Below are 20978 nucleotides of genomic sequence, written 5' to 3' on the forward strand. Positions count from 1 at the left end.
GGGTCTGACCTTGCCAGCAGCATTAGAAATGAAACGCCTCAAATAATTCACCTTACCCAACAGACTTTGGATTTCTTTAACCGTCTTGGGTGGCCGACTATCAAGAATGGCTTTAGCCTTATTGGCATCAATTTCAATTCCTCTCTCATGAACTAAGAATCCTAGAAAGCTCCCGGCTGATATTCCGAAAGCACATTTGGTTGGATTCATCTTCAACTTGTACTTCTTCATTCTTTCGAATGCCTCTTCAAGATCCCTCAAATGTTCATCAAAACTGGAAGATTTAACAATAACATCATCAATATAAACTTCCATAGATTTGCCAATTAAATCATGAAAGATCGAATTCATGGCTCTTTGGTAAGTTGCCCCTGCATTCTTTAACCCGAATGGCATGACTGTCCATTCATAAATACCTAAAGCCCCTGGGCACCTGAATGCTGTCTTAGGAATGTCTTCTTCTGCCAGAAATATTTGGTTATACCCTGCATAACCATCCATCAGACTAAGGATTTTATGCCCTGCTGCTGCATCTATTAACATATCGGCCATAGGCATCACATATTCGTCCTTAGGGGTAGCTAGATTCAGATCCCTGAAGTCAATGCATATCCTTATCTTACCATTTTTCTTGACTACTGGCACAATATTAGCCAGCCACTCCGCATAACGGCAAGGCTGAATGAAACTTACTTTGAGAAGTTTTTGGATTTCTTCCTTGATTTGAGGCATCAGATCTGGACTCATTCGCCTTGGAGGTTGTTTGTAAGGTTTACAACCTTCTTTGATGGGCAATCGATGCTCTATTAGACTTCTTGTCAAACCAGGCATCTCTGAATAATCCCATGCTAAACAATCAATGTTGTTTCTAATAACTTCGAGCATCATTGTTTGTTGCTCTTTAGACAAATAACCACTTAACCTGATCACTTTTGGAACCAATTCGGTTCCTAAATTAAACTCCAATAATGGGTCTTGTGATGAAGCTGTTGGTTCTGTTTTTTCTAATAAGCCGGGCCAACGAAATTGTTCATCTTCTTGGAGGTGAACATCCAGAATCTCTTTACTATTTTCTGCTTTATGGAATAACTGTTTTAAATAGAACTTATTAATGAGAGAACTACATACTTCTAAAGTTGTATCTTCCATAACAAACAACTTATACGGAAATGGGTGTGGCTTTATTATGAGCCATACAGTAAAGGTGTTCTTTTAATAGAACATCGAGTTCTGGCCAGTGACTTTATAACCCTTGTTTGGGTATTCCCTGGCCATATACAACTGAGACATCGGAGCCAAGTGACTAGAATAAAACACTGACTCTTCCACTTGTTCTGTTACGTCGAATGGGTTGTCATTCGCTTCCATTTTAAAGACCTGATTTCCTTCCCAGAACATTAACTGTTGGTGCAAGGTTGATGGCACACATTGAGAGGCATGAATCCAATCTCGTCCCAGCAAAAGAGAGTATGTAGTATCTGCGTCCACAATAAAGAAAACAGTGGAAATTTTCTTTGGTCCGACCTCAATTGTGGCAACCATCATACCTTCAGGCTTGGTCGGCTGCCCTGTAAAACTTGTCATTTCGAATTCCACAGGAGACAGATCATGAATTCCTTTCCCTAGCTTCTTGAGAGTCTTCAATGGCATAACATTAAAGACTGCTCCATTATCCACGAAAACCTTTGTGATTGGTTTCCCACAAATGTGAGCATTAACATACAGCGGTTTCAAATGGGAGTTCGCACCCTCTGGAATAGGAGGAAACACAATTGAAGGTGCTTCCGACTGAGGCTCAGAATCTGTAATCTTTGCCAACTCTGTTTCCTCTAATTCGTCATCTGCCAAGAATGCCCATAAAGGTTCGTCCATAGTATCATCTACCAGACTCGCCCACGTCGGTTCATCACTCATCTGGTTAATCTCTGTCATTCGACAAGGGATTCGTGGTCCCAGACGAGATTTAACAGATCTTGAATTTTCCTCTGTAGGCACCACTTCTTCCTTCGTCTCATTTCGAGATTGAACCGTCAAGGATTCAATACGAAATTCTTCCAGAGATGGATTGATGTTGATCCGTTCACAATGTTGGCATCTAAAACCTTTAATTATTTCATCTGCCATTCCTTTACCTTTCCCCTGTCCCGACGAACTTCTTTTGGTATAGTCGGAAGCTCCTAATCCGTCCTTCGGTTGCTTTCCTGACCAGACCCGACTGGACCGACTTATTGGAGACTGAACGGCCGCTCCCTGCTCGTCGGTCGTTTGTTCTGTAAAAACTCTAATGGACTGATCTCCTGTCAAGTGGTCGGCTGCATTTTGTTCGTCGGTTCTTTGTTGTACTGCAGGAACTCGTTTCCCATACTTTGCAGCATACCTGCGTTTGGCATTGCGAATCTGTGTACGATTCATACCTGGGAAACGAGGATCTATATCAACGGGTAAAGGCTTTTTATTTCGAGCCCAATCGTTCCCGACTGAACCCGTTTTTCTGGTCGGGTGGTCTCGCACTAAAACCTTTTCCTTCACTTCCACATTAAAAGAACCGTCTGGACGGTCCCATTTTTCAGCGACTGGCCTTTCAACAACTTTGAGTCGTTCTTTCGGTCGGCTGCTGTTTGGCTGATTCCCTTTCTTTTTTCTGGGACTTGCCTGAGTTTGCTCCCCTGTTTGTCCACTATTGACCGAACTTTTCCCTGTTTCCGAACTTGGTTGGATGTCAACCATTGCAGTTGTTACTTTCGGAAATGGTTGCTGGTCTACACCTAAAGTGATGTATTTGAGCCGACCTGTCTTGATGGCCTTTTGAATTTCCTTCCTAAAATGAGTACACTGACTTGTAGTGTGTGTGAAAGAATTATGCCACTTACAATATGGTCTCCCTTTGATTTCTTCTTTAGTGGCAAGTCTTTGGCCCTTTGGAATACGGATCTGCCCATCAGTCAGTAGGATATCAAAGATTTCATCAGCTTTCGAACTATCAAAGGTCGGTTGCTCCTTTCCTTCAGATCCTGGTACTGGCTTCAATTTAGGACATACATACGGTTTTCCAGAAAGGATTTCGGCTGCCATCTCTTCTGACTGATTAAAATCAAAGTCGCATGTTTCTGTTCCCATACTCGCCATATGTTGGCCTCTATTACGCCTGTTATGCTGATCTTCCTCTCTGAACAAAGACTCTAGACGTCCTGCCTTGGATGCAAGACTTGCCAAATCCTCAACATCCAGGGCAGTGAGTGCCTTTCTTAAACGATTATGCATATTCCGGACCACTAAATTGGTCATCTCTTTCTCACTGATTACCGTAGGACATCGTCCCTTCATCAATCGTACCCTTTCTATAAACTGTGAAGCAGTTTCTTCTGGATACTGTCTCAATTCAAGTAAATCAGTTAAAGACACAACTGGTAAAGGATTGAAGAATCTAGCGTGAAATGCCATCTCCAGTCCTTCCCATGTCTGAATTTGTCCAGGAGGTAGACTTACAAACCATGAAAACGCCGTTCTGGTAAGAGACAAACCAAACAGCTGTAACTTATAAAAAGGGTTATTGCCAACTTCTCCTAATTGTGCTGTGAACCGACCAACATGTTCTATGGTGGAAGATCCGTCCTCCCCTGAGAATGCATGAAAGTCGGGTGGTCGAAAATTCCTTGGGAGAGGGTGTTCCTGAATGATCCTTTCTGGGAAAGGTCTTTGATATGCAGGGCGGTTAGCCATCTGAGGAGTTAATCCATACTGATCCCTTAATATATGTGCAATCTCATCAGGATCTACATGAAAGCGTTGATGATCAGGAACCTGGAACGGATCCAGCACAGGAATATGAATCGGATCATGTATATATCCTTCAGGCCTGTCCTCCCTTGTATTGTTCGGTTGCGAATTGGTAACCCTTGGTCCCAGTGGAACATTGTTGGGAAAAGTCAAAGGAGTTTTTCCCCGATCCATTCGGTTGGGATTTGTGGCACTTGGGAATGTACTATCCACGAATGATGGCCCTGCGAAATTTGCCTGTGGTCTGGACGGTGACACTCCTGGTGGCGTTTGAGTGGGTTGAAGACTAACCCTTGACAATGCTTGATCTATCATGTTCTGCAACTGACTCTGTTGCTCACGCAACATGTTCGTTTGTTGCTCACGCAACATATTCTGCATAACCAAGGTATGCTGGTTGTTCATTTGTTGAACATAAGACCACCAATCAGTTGGTGGTTGTGGGATTTCCCCGGCATTTGGCACAATGGGTGGTGGAACGGATTCTCCCACCGGTGTCGAAGATGCTTGCGGTTGTGACCCTGCCATAACCCTTCCGATGATTCGGCCGGATCTAAGACGTATGAAATTATCGCCGGAATTGGAATGAGCAATTTTGTCTTGCTCCCACTGTGGTCGCCAATTTGTTGATGTATTTTTTCAACAAAAATAAAGTAAAATTCAAAGACATAGAAAATATCCTTAAACTTGATTAATTAGTGCCTGAGATTAGGAATCTCTAAACACTGTACGGTACAGAAAATAAAACTGGAAAATAAAAGACTGAAATTTAAAGTGGTGATCCCCAAATCTGACTTTGCTTTGTTGAAGTTGATTGAAGATACCTCGCCAAACGATGATTCAAATCCTTAAATATTCCCTGGGAAACCGTACTGAAAACCGTCACCCGAACGGTTACAACGTCTCCTTCTCAACCGTCTTCCAACCTTTCTCATGCTGACACGTGTCCCCAGCAGACAAAAATTCCCTATATTTCGCTCCTTGAGCCGACCACAAACCTTCCGCTCTTTTGGCCCGACTTCGTCCTTCGTCCGACCTACTTCTTCGCCCGACCCCACTTGGGCCGACCTCCATATCAACCGCCCCATGTCTTTGATCAAAGGCCTCCGCGTTTGTCCGACTCCGCCTTCTATCCGACCTACAGTTTACCCGACCTGCGGATATTCTATCTCGACAACTTTTCCGTCTCGAAGACCTCCCGACTTGAAAACCTTCCGATTCATCGTCTTTCCGTCTTGCGGACCTCCCGACCTGAAGACCTTCCGACTTGAGGTCTTTCCGTCTTGCGGACCTCCCGACCTGAAGACCTTCCGACTTGAGGTCTCTCCGTCTTGCGGACCTCCCGACCGGAAGACCTTCCGACTTGAGGTCTTTCCGTCTTACGGATCTCCCGACCTGAAGACCGTCCGACTTGAGGTCTTTCATCTTGAGGACCTCCCGACCTGAGGTCCTTCCGTCCTGAGGACCTACCAACCTGAGAACCTTCCGTCCTGAGGACCTACCGACCTAAAAACCCTCCGTCCTGAATTTTCCTTAGAAATAAATAAATAAATTTATTTTCCTTGATTTCCTCACGGTGTCCTTCAGCCAGTTCAATCAACCCTATTGCCAGGCCCATTCCTCGTTTTACCTTGGGCTTTTAACCTAATTCTAAATTTCGTACGTAACAATTTTATATTTTTAAATTTATAATTCTTCAAAATTTTAATTATATTAATTAATTATTTTAATTTTAATTTAGAATTATTTTATTATATTATAACTATTCTTACTAATATATTTTAAATTATTTATTCATCACATCCATCATAAAAAAAACTTGTACTCCTATTCTCTATTATCTATTTAGTTATTTTTTGTATTTAAAATTTTTAATATTAATATTTCCGAAAGATAATGATATTTTTGTAATATGCCATTAAATGAGGTAATCATTCAGATTAAATAACAATATCTTTAATTCTTTCCGTTATTAATATGCCATTAATTTTGGTATATTAATTTTTGGTACGATACACTGACGTATTAATATAGTGTCCGTATAAAATTTTTCGTTACATAATATTTGGTATGTCGAATAGTTCGATTCCATGTTTATATGATATTTCACGGCATCTAGGCTCTGTTAGCATAAATATTTTTGAAAATTTAATACTATTCAATTTTATTTTATTTTAATGAAATATTACATTAAATATTTTTTAAAAGAATTATATAACACTGAATATTTTAATTTTTATTATTTTTAATTTTTAAAATCTTAAAAATGTCTCTGAAATTGAGTTCTGATCTTCGAATACTATGCCCCATTTTGAAATGTTTTTATGAGCCGTCAAAGTTGTGGAAAAGTCGAATTGTGATGAAATCTCTCAAGACAAAAATTCTATCCACATGTTAGTAAAGTAATAGTTTGCCACTAATTTGTTCCTAGTCCACAAATGTTGACTATGATCTATGGGATTTGAATCATAATATTATTTTATCCGTGTTAATTCAAAGTACTAGTTTACCAATTTCGTGGGTTTTATATTAAAAAAAAAAAAAAATTTATTTAAAAAAATAATTATACATTAATATTAAAATATTTTTTTAATTTTTACTTAAATTACAAACAATTACTTTATACATAAAGTCAAATGACAAAAATATTTTAAACTCTTCTATACTTTCACTGACTAATAAAATACTCCCTCCGTCCCAAACAAGGTGCAACATTTACTTTTGGCACGAATTATTTTTTTATTTGGATGATGCGAGGGGATAAAGTGTGGAGTAAAGATTAAATATAATTAATTATTTCCTATTTTAGAAATGTTGCAGGGTATTTGGGACGTACCAAAAATGAAATGTTGCATGGTGTTTGGGACGGAGGGAGTACAATTTTTTAAATCTACTACAAAACTCCAAAGGCCCCTTTGATAAGGAACGGAGAGAATACTACTCCATCCGTCTCCTTTCAAAATACTATTTTACCATTTTTGTATGTTTCATTTTAAAATATTCTTTTTTTTTATTTTTAAAAAAAATAATTATACATTAATACAAAATATCATTTAATTTTTACTTAAATTACAATATATCATTATATATACAATTACTTTAAATCAAATGGCAAAAATATCAAAAATTCTTACACATTTTCAATTAATAATAAAATACTATTATTTATTAAACTATAGCAAAACTCTAAAAGCCCTTTTATTTAGGACCAAGAGAGCATTATTTAGTACTTCATCCGTCCGTTAAATTTACTCTCACTTTTCTTTTTAATCCGTCCACTAAATTTATCTCATTACTAATTTTGACAAAGTCAACCATTGAACATTTAACTATTATCCTCCATTCAGCACTTATTTAAAATAAATGTCAGTACTATTATTACCTTCTCTCTTCGTTTTCTTTAATTTTTTCAATAAAATATTTATTTTTTTTGGGATGAGTAATACAATTTATTTTTTTTCCTTTTCTTTGTATCTTATGGCAAGTGGTTCATGATGGGCAAAAAATATTGGTTTCACATTGTCCTAGAGGTAGGTCCAATTGGGATTATATTGACCAAACTAAATATTTTATTGACATTCAAAAAAAGTTGACTAAGGAGATTCGAAGGATGTAGATCTACGATTAGCTGGGTCCTAATATATTCAATTAAATATTAATCTTTTATTTTTATATTTATATTAAAAATTAAATTTTATATGACAATGAGATTTCTTGATCCTTTAATGTCGAAGACTACTTGCAGTCAAGTTTCTCAACGAATTCACCTTTTTTTCTCACATCATAATTGCTTTACACTAATATTGAATTTTACTGTCAAGTTTATAAAAAAAAAGTTCGAACTTATTTCACATAAATTAGCACATCATTGGTAAAGAACAAATCGAAAATTTTCATTGTCATACATCTTATTTTAACCAAAATAAAAATAAATAAATAAATTTTGCAAAAGACCAAAGAATGATAAGAGGAACAACAATTAAATTAAACCAATATAACGTAAAATGAGTAATAATTTTATTCATTTTGAGCATGAGTAGTCTCTTACAATCGTACGTATTGGATTCTAGAGCTCATTGAAGATTGTAGATACTATATTTATTTTCACATATAAAAAATCCGAAAAAAAAAAAAATTACGGATCATCCAGAACAAAAACTAAGATATTAGTCTTACTCGAATCTAAGACGTAATAACTAAGTGCATAAAACAAGCGTACAACCCGACCATAATTCCTTATTTCAAAAAACATACAATGAGATACATCAATCTTCCCTTACGCGCCGCAACGGTATCTTCACCCTCGGAATAACATACAACGGTTCTTTCCTTCTCGCCGTAAGGCCCGTTGTTTCCGTAATGTCCATATCTTCGGGTTTCATTCCATTAGGCAATTCCCAATCGAAGTGGTAGAGAAACATTGCCAAAGGACCCTCGACATTAGCAAGGCCAAATGATATTCCGGGGCACACCCTTCTTCCCGCGCCAAAGGGAAGGTATTCAAAGTTGTTCACTTTGTACTCGACCGGATTATCAAGAAATCTCTCTGGGATAAAACTGTTGGGTTCTTTCCAGTACTCGGGATCTCTTCCAATCGCCCAGGCATTCACCATGATCCTGCTTTTCGCCGGTATTTTGTATCCGAAGATCTCACATGGCTCCGAACTTTCTCTAGGATTTAATATGGTTAACGCCGGATGCATCCTCAGAGTTTCTTTGACCACTAACTTTAGGTACTTCATATCGTTGATACACGACTCGTCGACAAATCCCTTGTCTTTTAAAACTTCTCTCACCTCATCTTGCGCCTTCTTAAGCACCGCCGGGTGCCTCAACATTTCCACCATAGCCCACGTCGTCGTCATTGAGGATGTCTCGATTCCTCCGGTAAACACATCCTATATGAAAAACATCGGAAAAAAAAAAAAAAAACTTATTCACATATCAATGATAAAAATGAGTCGAATTTTTACAAGTTCCGTGATTGACAAACCTGTAAGACAGCTTTTATATTGGTGGTAGTAAGTTGCACTTGGTGTCCCGCGTCGTTAAACTTGAGAAGAACATCGGCGAAGTCTTCGTGTTGCTTATGATTATTGTTGCTTGATCTGTGTTCATCGATAATCCCTTCGAGTATCTTGTCGGATATTTTGTGCAGCTTCTCCGCCTTTCGCCTCACCATGCTGAATCGTTGAAACAAACCGATCGAAGGATACAATTCGGCCAGACTGAATCCGAGAGCAAGTTCCGCGGTCTTATGGACTATCGAATTGAACTCGGCTAGTTCTTCGGCCTTGTACCCGAGCGATGCTTGCATTACAATTTCGCAAGTCGTCGAGCTGATTTTATCCGTCAAATTGATCGGCGAACCTTCGTTGGAAGCGATCCATTCGTACATATTCGAGAACTCTGCTTCTCTTAAGGCGCGGAACGATTGGACTCGTTTCGCGCTCAATAGCTCCACGGTACAGAATTTGCGCAACTGTCTCCAGTATTCGCCGTATTTGGAAAATGCCATGTCGTTTTGGTGGTAAAACATTATATCGAGCGCGATGAACGAATGTTTGTTGACGAAATTGAGTTCTTGCGTCTTGTAGATTTCTTTCGCGGCTTCTGGCGATGAAATCACTACGGTGCTGACTTCCCCGAGCTGGAGGTGCATCACCGGCCCGTATTTTTTTGCTAAGTCGCTCAAGAGATGGTGCGGCAACTTGGAAGTGTCGGCCAGCTGGTACAAGTTCCCGATCAACGGGAACTTCCTCGGCCCCGGAGGAAGCTTCAATTTCGAACCGAATACGAATCGAGAGATTAATTTTAGAAAAAAAGCTAGAAATAGAAAAAATGAAAAGATAGTAGTGAGTGAAAATGAGAAATTGACATCCATTTTTTTGAGATTTTTGAGATCTCGACTTTTTTCTTTTTTTGAGATATCGACTTGGAGGTGAGGACGTATTTATAGTAAATTTATAGTCATTTATGATTGTAGTTGAAGATGAAGTCCTTTTCAATATTTCGAGGAGGGAAAATGGCTTGTTGGAACTATTTATGGATTACTTTTTATTATATGTAAATAGATATTTGACTTTAAGTAATATTTCCAATATAAGGGTCCTCATATTTTGAAAGTTTTAAAATAATAAAAAATTAATATTTGATGTCGTATTTTGTGGAAAAATATATACTCACACAAACACGCTGCAACATTTTCTTTTTGGTATATCTCAAACATTCTGCAATATTTTCAAAATAAGAAATGATTAACTATATTTAATTTCTACCCCACATTTTATTCCCTCACATTATCCAAATAAAAAAATAAAATATATATTTATCTCTTCGTGACATCACTTAATTTCTAAATTATCCTATTTAAAGTAAATATTACACCTTGTTTGAGACGGAGGGAGTACTGATGTTTTTAAAAAATTTGAATAGTGTCAAAATCTTTAAAATTGTGTGTGTTTGTAATTTTTATTAACTTCAAAATATTTTATAAAAAATTAATATTTCCTTTATCTTTTTTTTTTTTTTTTTACAAACTAATTGTTTTTAGTAAGTTTATCGGTTTTAAATATATTTCTTAACAAATATAAATTGATTTAATTAAATATCTATATTCTTATTCATTCAAATCTCTTTAAACCTCTTTATTTTTTTCTATATATCTCATCAAATAACAAATATTTTTATTTATTTTTAAAATTCTTCTGTTTTTTTATAAAATTAATCTACGATAAAGATAAATTTATCTTTAAAATATATTTTTTATTTATTATATAAATTTTTATTTTTTATAAAATGATATTTATATTATATATGTATTTTATTAAAATATAATATTATAAATATTTCAACATATATTTACATCTTTTTAAAATCATTAAATAATTAATCGTGACTATTTAAATAAATAATTTATACTATCTAAATTTTTGTATCCAACCAAAAACCGTCATCGTCTCCCGAATCCAAATAATTTATTCATATTTCTACTGAAAAATATGAATAATTTTATATTTTATTGAGAATTATATATAGTTGGAGAAATATTTATTTTAATTAATGATATAAAAATAAAATCTTAATTTACTATATTTGATAAAAATAAATTAATTAAATACGTTTGTTGTAGTATTTATAAAATTAATATCTTAATAAATAATTAACATCACATATGTCATTTCATAGAAGAATAAAAAATTTAATATACTATATAATAATTTAATATAAATACAAATAAAAATATATATTATATATATTATTATATTAATAAAAATATATATAAATGGTGGGTCTCACTCGACCAACCACCATAATTACTTAAAGAAAAATGCTTTGGACAAAAATATCAAGAATTGGCCAGAAGGTTGTCGATTCTATCGAATTTGTATATTATACCTATTTATAAGTATTTATTTTAATTATATATAATAATATAATTTTTTAGTTTTTATAAATTATTTTTTATACGATATTAAAGATTTTTTTTATATAAGGTAAGTACAATATACTAATTTGTACTCCCCCCGTCTCAAATACTCTGCAATATTTTTTTTTGTCCCAAACTCATTGCAACATTTTTAAATTTAAAAATAATTAATAATATTTTTATACATATATTAATATACACTTCACTTTATCCCATCACATCACTCAAATAAAAAAAAAAACAAATAATCATTTATCTCTTCAATCACATCACTTAATATCCAAATTATCTCAAATTACCATACTTAATATTCCCCACCTAAAGCCCGTGCCAAACACAAATATTGTACAATGTTTAGAACGGAGGGAGTATTTTTTTTCAAGACATTCTAATTTGAAATGTATTCGAAAGTCTTCAAAATCTGAAATTTTATCTCAAATTGTTAGTGCTTTCTTCGTCTTATAATAAAATATTTATTTTTTTATTTTAGTCCGTTTCATAACAAAGTATTCATTTTCTTTTAGTAACTGTACTGTCTACTTAACATTACAAATATCATTACAACTTACAATATATTACACAAATATCATTACTTTTATATCACACTGTACTAGTAAAATTATTTTAATCATTTCTATTTTATTCCTACCATATAAAAAAATAAATGAATATTTAATTATGGATCAAAGAAAATATTTCGTATTTCCGATTATGTTTGAAATATTTGTAACTGTCGGATGTACTTTTTATTTTGATTTAAATATTTTATCAAAAAATTATTTTTATTTAATATAAAGACGCCGCATGATACTTGTATTCCAACTGTCCGATGTACTTTTTTGTTGATTGTTGATACACAACGTGGCCCTTACTATTCATTTTTTTTTTACAGCAAATATAATATGTAAAAATAGATTTTTTTTTTTTTAAAAAAAAAAAAGTGGTATTTTTACTATAAAAAAAATAAAAATAAATTTGAATGACAATAAAAAAAGAAAAGTGAAAATATATTTGAACGACGGATGGAGTATATAAAAGTATGTGTGCAAAGATATTTTGTTAAATAAATTATATAATATATATATAAGTATTATTTATATAATAAAATATTAGAAATGCAGCCATCAATTTTGAAAGGTCAAGCTACGGAAGTCTTGAATTTAAATTAATTGTCATCTGTCGAATCAAGACTACATTTCTTATGTGGCTGTGATTGAGCCAACAACTACATCAAAACAAATAAATAAATAAATAAATTAAATAATAATAATAATAATAAAATTTATAAAAAAGTGGGACACAAGGCGGCTTCTATTACAAGTTGATGGAAATAAGGATCCGTTTATTTTGTACATTTTTATGGTAAACTTATCTAAATGATTTTTTTATTATTTTAGTCGTATAATTAGAATTTTATGCATATTAATTTTATAAGTAAAATTTTTTTAAGTTTTTAGTTCTCTAGCGTCAAAGATGTTTATGTAGTATCTGTATAATTCGTCGGAGGATACGTATCTGTCACATCAGCCAGACCGGGCAGACAGCGTGTTAAAATTTAAAATTTTTTTAATTTATTTCATTTATCATTTGTAAAAAATTAAAAATTTTCAAAAAAAACTGAAAAATAAAAAAATACACATATTCACCGGGTATCACTGACCTAGGGACGCGTGTTCTCCGGCGAGCCACGCGGGTACCACGTAGGCATCTCCGGCGTTGGAAGATTAAAATTGCAAAATTCTTTTATTTACAGGACTAATTTGCGACATGATCTAACTACGGGTCTAAAATGATAACATGATTCAGTTACGGAACTAAAAAATTCAATTTACCCTTTTTCTTGTGTAAGTATTTTTATACTCTCTGTGCCGTTTAAATCTATGTTCACTTTCCTTTTTAGGGTTGTCATCAAAAAAAATTTCTCGTTTCTTTTTTAAGTAAAACATAATTACACTTTTGTACTTTTTTTACTATAAAATAAAAAAGTAACAATTATTACTTACTTTTATTAAAACTCGTGCCCGGCCAAATAAGCATACATTTGCATGACAGAGGAAATATTAATTACAAAAAATATATTAGTAATATAAAAATAAAATAATATTGAATATTGAATATTGATTTTTACAAACAAATAATATACATTATATATTACCTAAGTAAATGTAAATAATTTATTTTTATATAATATTTATTGAGATTTGTATAAAAAAAAAGGAATTATTGAATGAATATCCAAAATTGTCGTATATGTGCTAACATAGTAATTATATCATCACAATGCTGTTTTTAATTATTTGTTACTGCAGTCGTTATTCGAAAGTACGCATTGGGTAAACTCCCAATCAAATTTATATTTTGCATATTAAATTCGACAAGACAAATCAAACTAAACGAACCATGTGTAGCAGGTGGACCTAAGATTTTAACCCATGACCTCAATTACGCCATCCATATGGAACTATTTTATTATATTTATGGGTTGAAATTTAAATAAATTGATAAAATAAAGATCTCTATATTATTTTATTTTATCTGATTTATATTATGTTTCATTCTTTTCGTTTTTTTTTTTTACTTTTTTTCTTCATTATTATCCTATTTTATTCTTTTTATTTGTTCTAAACTAAATGTATCCCTACATTTTATAGAACTATCATTATTTTTAATTATTATTATACAAATATTACTATTCTTAATTTGAGCGGTGATAGGATATTGAACTTAATTACCACAATTTGATTCAAATAAAATGCTTCAATTAACTAAATTGTCTTTATTTAATTAATTATCAATATTGTATAAGAGTGCGAGATTATGGTAGATAATATTATTTTATCCGATTTAATTTTATATTTACTTAAATATATTATCCTTTCATTTAGACACTTAGAAGTATTTTAAATTACTCTTTTAAGTCGATCGGACCCTCAAAAATTTGATTATTAGTTGTACACTACAAGAAAATAGTATATTTGTAACGGAATTCTGTTCCTAAAGTTCACGTAGCTAACGTAATTTCATCTCTAATTCCGTCTCTAATATCATTAGTAACGGAAAAAGTGAATTTAGAAACGAAAAAACCTTATTAAAAAATTGATAATTTCTTATAGCGGTAGATCCATACTCCAATAATTATGTTCGTATTTGTATTCGAACTATACGATGTATCCTTATGTTTGTCCTCGATACGGGTAGTAGGTTGTCGATTTTGTCCTAACAAGAACTTGACACAAATGTAGCCATTATTTTTTAAAGCAAAAAAACAAGAGAAAAAGACAAGCTAGTGAAGTCTTGACATTAATAAATTGATCGACTTGTTCTCATGTCATCCAATTATTAAGTCAAAAATAAGGATTATAATAAGGAGGAGCAAGTGCGTGTAACTAGCCTTTTCTTACGAATTATTGATGAAAAAAAGTGTCGAAGTAAAAATATTTGATTGTAAATTGAGAGGTATAGTTAAAATTTTGATTTCAGTATTGAGTATTGAGTTATAATATAATATATATTTAATTAAAAATAAATTTAAATTTATGTTTTGAATGATTTTAAAAATTAATAAACTATATTTAATATAAATATTAATTTTGTAAAGAATAATTTTTTATATAATATAAATTAATAATAAAAAAAATATGTTTACACAATAATTAATATTTCTTCTATTCAAATTCAAAGTATATTTTTATTATTTTTTATGTCTCACTCAAAAAGTATTTATTTTCTATTTTAAAAAAAATAATCACACACTAGTATCAAAATAATTTTTTAACTTTTACTTAAATTACAAACATACCATTACACATATTATATATAAAGCTAAAAAGTAAAGATGTCAAAACTTCCTACGTATTTTCACTATCAATAAAATACTATTATTTCTTAATCTATTACAAAACCCCAAATGACCCGTCAAACGGAGGGAGTATAAATGAGTAGATAAAGGATAGAAAATTTTAAATGTAAACAACTATACTTCGTCACAAAAATTGCAAAAAAAATATTCTTTACATATACTTAATTTTTATATTCATTCTTTATTAATTTCGCTGAAAGATAACATAAAATACCAAAAACTATTGATATACAAATATATACATGATATAAGTACCCCTATAACAACATATATTGAACTTATGTATGAAATAAATATGTCGCGGCATATAATAGTTATACTATTATCATACCAAAAATCTACTGTGTGGTTTTATAAAAATGATGGTATATAAAAAAACAATGGTAGTTTTGATATTTTTTTCAGTTCATTATTGATGGTATACCAAATTTTCAATAAATTTTTCTAACCCTAGTGATAAAGTTGAATTTGTATATACATAGCATACTTTAAGAAGTCTTGAATTTAAATAGTTTTCGCATTAAGTGAAATTTATTCTTGTAGAGGGTTGTTCGTACATATCCAATAGATTTTTTAGGACTTTCTTGTCATTTAATCCTTTATTTTGTGGAATGCAATGCTTCACATAGGAAAAAGTTAATTGCGATTATCGTCCTTCAGTCGATCTTTTTGTAGATGTCTTTGTTAATCTCTTCAGGTTTATTCTCCCGTTTCACTTCCAAGACCTTATTGAGTAATGTTCAACTAGCATCTCTAAAACCAAAATCGATTCCATCAAATTTCTTAGTTGTAGGTCGATAACTCATTTTAACTTCCACTCAAACAAATTCTAGGGTTCTGATACCAATTTCATAACAAAAATGTAAACCGAGATGAACACACAAAAGACGGAAATTGGTAACCCAGTTTGGGAAACCTATATCTAAGGGCGGCCAAGTCATATATTTTTTCACTACTAAAAGATGTTAATCAAAGCTTTTAGAGAATACACTGAGTATGCATAGATATTAATATAAAATAAAATCCTTACAAGCCCGTGACAAAAAGATAAAAAAACTTGTAATGAAAAGGTCCAAACTTTCTTTGTTCCTTTTTTTCATCCCTAGTAATCCTTCGACAACAATACAGCGTAAGGGAAAAAATTGCAAAAAATATCCTCATGTATACTATTATCATTTTTGTCATGTATATATCTTGTTGACAAAATATATTCAATATTGTTAACATATATGTTTACAAAAATCTTTATTTCTATCATTTGGTTGCGCTCGCGTGGGGTGAATGTCACTCACAGCCAAATGACAGAAATAACGATTTTTGCAAGCAGGTATGATATATTTTACTATGGAGATAAATACATGATAAAAGTGATAATGCAGTATACATGACATATATTTTTTGAAATTTTCTCTTATGTGAGGATAATGTGATGTCGAAATCCATTTTTGGATCAAGTTTTTTGGGATTTCAAATTAACTTTATATTGTATGTGTCTATTCCTAATAGAACCGATAATATTTAAACTAAATGCATTATCTCGATGGTAATTGAGGATGCATTTAAGTCGTCAAAAGTTCTTTGTTTGTTTGTTTTTTATAAACATTTGAATTGATATATATTATATATAATATCAATTTAATCGGTATGGTATTCAATACAAGAGTATACTCTCTCCGTCCCACCTACCATGTCCACATTGCCGTTTCGGTCCGTCCCACATCCCATGTCATTTTCTTTTTTTGGAAAATGATTATACACTTTAATTTCATTTTAAATTTTCTAATTTTATTTTAATTAAATTAATTAGTTATCTTAACCTTAATTTATAATTATTTATATTATAGGATAATTATTTTTACTAATACATTTTTAATTATTCTAAATTCTCATTTCTGACCCAGATATCCAATGTGGGACAGAGAGAGTACTTTTTTTTATATATAAAATTATATATATCATATCAAAATATTGTTTAAATTCAAATTCAAATCAAAATCCTAAATTCAAATCCAACCAAATTAACAAACTATAAATAACTAGTTAATTAATATAATATTCTAAATTGAAAATAAATATTGAATGCGAAATGTTATAGTCAATAATGGAAGAGTAAGATGAGACTCTATGCAAATAAAATATATATATATATATATATATAATCCTTGATTGTTTTATTATTTTATTTTTAAAATCGTACATTTGGTCAAACAAGCTACACAAGATATTTTAAATTTAATTATTAGCTGCTGGGACCGGGAGGCTATTATTTAGTCATACAAAAATTAGAAAAAAAAAAAAAAAAAAAAAAAAAAAAAAAAAAAAAAAAAACGGAACACAAGCAGTATGTCGCTTTTCTATTACAAGTTGAATCGGATCAAGGAAAATAAATAAATAAAGGATAATTTGTTTTAGTTTCGTATATGATCTTTTAATTATTTTAGAATTTTAATTGAATTTTATTTTAAAATAGTTTTGTAAGTAAAAAAATTTTGTCAAAATAATTTTTCGGTGTCGGATTCGTTACGTTGGTCTGTCGTTGCTGATGTGGCGCTGACGCAGTTGATATGTCATCGTTACGTCGGTGATACATCGGAGGACCATTCTAACGAAAAAACTCTATTTGCAACTATTTTTAAACACGGTTCATTTAAAGGACCAAAATGATAAAAAAAAATGTCAGATACAAAAATCTTATGATTTACTCCCTCCGTCTAATTTCTATTGTCCTAAAGTATATTTGCACGGGCTTTTAGGTAATTGTCTTTTTGTTATGAATTGACAAATTTGCCCTTAATTGTATGGTAGAGATTAAAAGTAATAAATGAGTGAACGGTAAAAATATAAAATTTGTATTTAAAAAAAGAAATAGGACAATAATTGTTGAACGTCCCAAATAAGAAAGTAAGACATTAGTTTGCGGACGGAGTGAGTATTTATTTATTTAGTTATTGTATGTGGGTAGAGGGACAAGTATGGTCAGATGATTTTTAAATAAAATAATTTTTAGATATGAAAAATAAAATAAAATTATATACTATTATCGAATGGGTTATATGTATGTGATGTATGTACTGAACAAACCCTATATTGCACGGAGATATAACGAAATTTAACTTTGATATCAGGTTATTAAATTTATATTCTATCGAGTGTAAGGTATCCCAATTTTCATTTTTTAAATTATATAATATAATAATATTATATATTATATTCAGAATTATTGTTATCTCGAAAGAAAAAATAAAAATAAAAATAAAAATCAAGAAGTCCTATGAAAAACCATTAGAAAATAATAATAATAATGGCCCAAGATAAGAGCCCATAAAAGTAGCCCATATTATTATTATTATTTTTATTTATTTATTTATTTTTCCTTCATACATATTTAATTCCAAATTCACAAGACTAAGTCCGGAATTTTATTTTTTATTTTCTATTTTTTATTTTTGGCAAAACTAAATTTGTTTTTCAAATGCCCAAATTCAATAAGCCATTTAAAAAACAAATTTATAGACAACAAATTAGTACGTCCAATAGTACATTGAATGCCTTACATTTTGCACATCTACAAAATCAAAATCTAGACAGCACAATGCTGCTAAAGAATTAATTAAATCAATGAGCTTGTTCAATATTGTCCATATTGGTAAATATGTGAAAATTATCTTAATTTATAAAGGCGAAGGATCACTCCCTCGGTCACCCATTGATTTTAAATTAAAAGTCGAGATCCACCAATGTCCTCCTCCTCGGTCAGATCCGAGGCCATTATCCCAAAAAGATGATTAAGAATGAAATAATCTACCAAAGTTGTTTTATTTTTCATAACAAAAAGTACCAAAATCATTAAGAACAAGACGTAGGGGATGTTATTTTTACAGAAAATACATATATATATATATATATATAACTGGTCGAACATGAGATATCCATCAGTCTTGTTTTGTTGGCAAAGCTATCTTCGCTCTCTTTAGTAAAGCGCGAAAGAATAGTTCGCTATGTGGTTACTACTACGCGGCTGCGTAAAGGTATCTTCACTCTCGGAATCACATACAATGGTTCTTTTCTTTTTATTGTAGCGCCCGCCTTTTCGGCCATGTCCAAATCTTCGGGTTTCATTCCATCGGGCAAATCCCAATCGAAGTGGTAGAGAAACATCGCCAAAGCAAGCTCGATATTAGCGAGGCCAAATGATATTCCGGGGCAAACCCTTCTTCCGGCACCGAAGGGAAGGTATTCGAAGTTGTTCACTTTGTAGTCGACCGAATTATCAAGAAATCTCTCCGGGATAAAACTATCGGGTTCTTTCCAGTACTTGGGATCTTTTCCAATCGCCCATGCATTCACCAAGACTCGAGTTTTCGGAGGTATTTTGTATCCGAAGACTTCACACTCCTCCGTGCTTTCTCGAGGAAAGAGTATCGATAGCCCCGGATGGAGCCTTAGACCCTCTTTTACGACTAACTTTAGATACTTGAGCTCGTCGAAACAAGACTCGTCGACAAATCCCTTGTCCTTGAAAACCATTCTTACCTCGTCTTGCGCCTTCTTAAACACCCTCGGATTCCTCAGCATGTCGACCATAATCCAATTCGTAGTCATCGAGGATGTTTCAATCCCGGCAGTAAAAACATTCTACATGCGCAAGAGTTAGAAAATCACGAAAGGACTCAAAAATTGTCGATAGAATTATAATATGGTTAAACTGAATTTAGAAGCTCGGCGACGACAAACCATCAAGACTGCTTTTATATTGGTGTCCGTAATCTGTATTTGGTTTCCCGAATCATTAAACTTGAGAAGATCCTCCGCGAAGTCTTCGTGTTGTTTACGCTTACGCTCATCCTTTGTCGATGATCGGTGTTCATTGATAATCTTTTCGAGTATCCTGTCCGCGGCTTTGTGCTGCTTCTCTAACTTCCATTTTATTGGACTGAATTGTCGAAAAAATCCGATCGAAGGATAGAAATCCGCAAGCATATTGAATCCAGAAGAAAGCTCGGCGCTCTCGTTCGCTATGTGTGTGAACTTGCTTAGTTCTTCGGTCTTTTCGCCAAGCGACGCCTGCATAACAATATCACAAGTAGCGAATTCGATCTTCTCTGTCAAGTTGATCGACAAACCTTCTTTAGACGCGATCCATTCGCACAAATTCGTAAACTCTTGTTCTCTTAAAGCGCGAAATGATTGGACTCGTTTCGCGCTCAGCAGCTCCACGGTGAAGAATTTGCGCATCTGTCTCCAGTATTCGCCGTATGGCGACATGATCAAATCGTTGTGGTTGTAAAGTACAATCTCGGACGCTATGGTTACCGGTCTGTTAAAAAATTTGAGTTCATGCGTCTTCAAGATTTCTTTCGCGGCTTCCGGCGAAGAAATCACTACGGCGCTAATTTCTCCGAGCTGCAAGTGCATCACCGGTCCATATTTTTTGGCCAAGTCACTCAACACTTGGTGTGGCAGTTTTGAACTTGCGATCAGCTGATGCAAGTTCCCGATCATCGGCAGCTTCCTCGGCCCCGGAGGAAGATTTGTATTCGAATCGGGTTTGGGTCGGGTAATTACTCTAAAAAACATTGCTAGAAAAAAGAAGGAAATGATAGTAATGAAGGATAATGAGAAGTCGAAATCCATTTTTGGAGCACTTTGAGATCTGAAATTGAGCCGAGCATATTTATGCTTAAACGTCTAAGAGATATGCAACAAGGAATGATGAAAATTCAAAAGAAAAATTTGGAATATATATGACTTTTATGTAATATTTTTGAAAATTAATACTATTAATATATATTTTTTTTCAATTTAAATTTTGAAATAAATCATTTTAGTGGAATATAATGGTAAAAGAATTGTTGATGGCAAATTCTACTTTATTTTATTTTATTTTTTCTTTTCAAACTGATCAATCCCAAG

The 20978-nt window shown here is 32.5% G+C and overlaps 2 protein-coding genes across 2 annotated transcripts; both read right to left on the reverse strand.

The window, feature by feature from the left end:
• Positions 1-7772: 7772 nt before the first annotated feature.
• LOC127253345 (salviol synthase-like) lies at positions 7773-9716 on the reverse strand. Its single transcript, XM_051277898.1, has 2 exons — positions 8771-9716; positions 7773-8675 (listed from the first exon to the last, which is right to left on the reverse strand). Exons 1-2 carry the CDS (start codon positions 9659-9661, stop codon positions 8043-8045), a joined length of 1524 nt encoding a protein of 507 aa, XP_051133855.1. The 5' UTR covers positions 9662-9716; the 3' UTR covers positions 7773-8042.
• Positions 9717-18862: 9146 nt separating this feature from the next.
• Positions 18863-20752, reverse strand: LOC127253173 (salviol synthase-like). The gene is made up of 2 exons (XM_051277619.1): positions 19800-20752; positions 18863-19700 (listed from the first exon to the last, which is right to left on the reverse strand). Exons 1-2 carry the CDS (start codon positions 20697-20699, stop codon positions 19062-19064), a joined length of 1539 nt encoding a protein of 512 aa, XP_051133576.1. The 5' UTR covers positions 20700-20752; the 3' UTR covers positions 18863-19061.
• Positions 20753-20978: the final 226 nt, after the last annotated feature.

This window comes from Andrographis paniculata, unplaced genomic scaffold (genome assembly GCF_009805555.1).
Source record: "Andrographis paniculata isolate CXL003 unplaced genomic scaffold, ASM980555v1 Contig50END, whole genome shotgun sequence".
In the NCBI taxonomy this organism is placed as follows: domain Eukaryota; kingdom Viridiplantae; phylum Streptophyta; class Magnoliopsida; order Lamiales; family Acanthaceae; genus Andrographis; species Andrographis paniculata.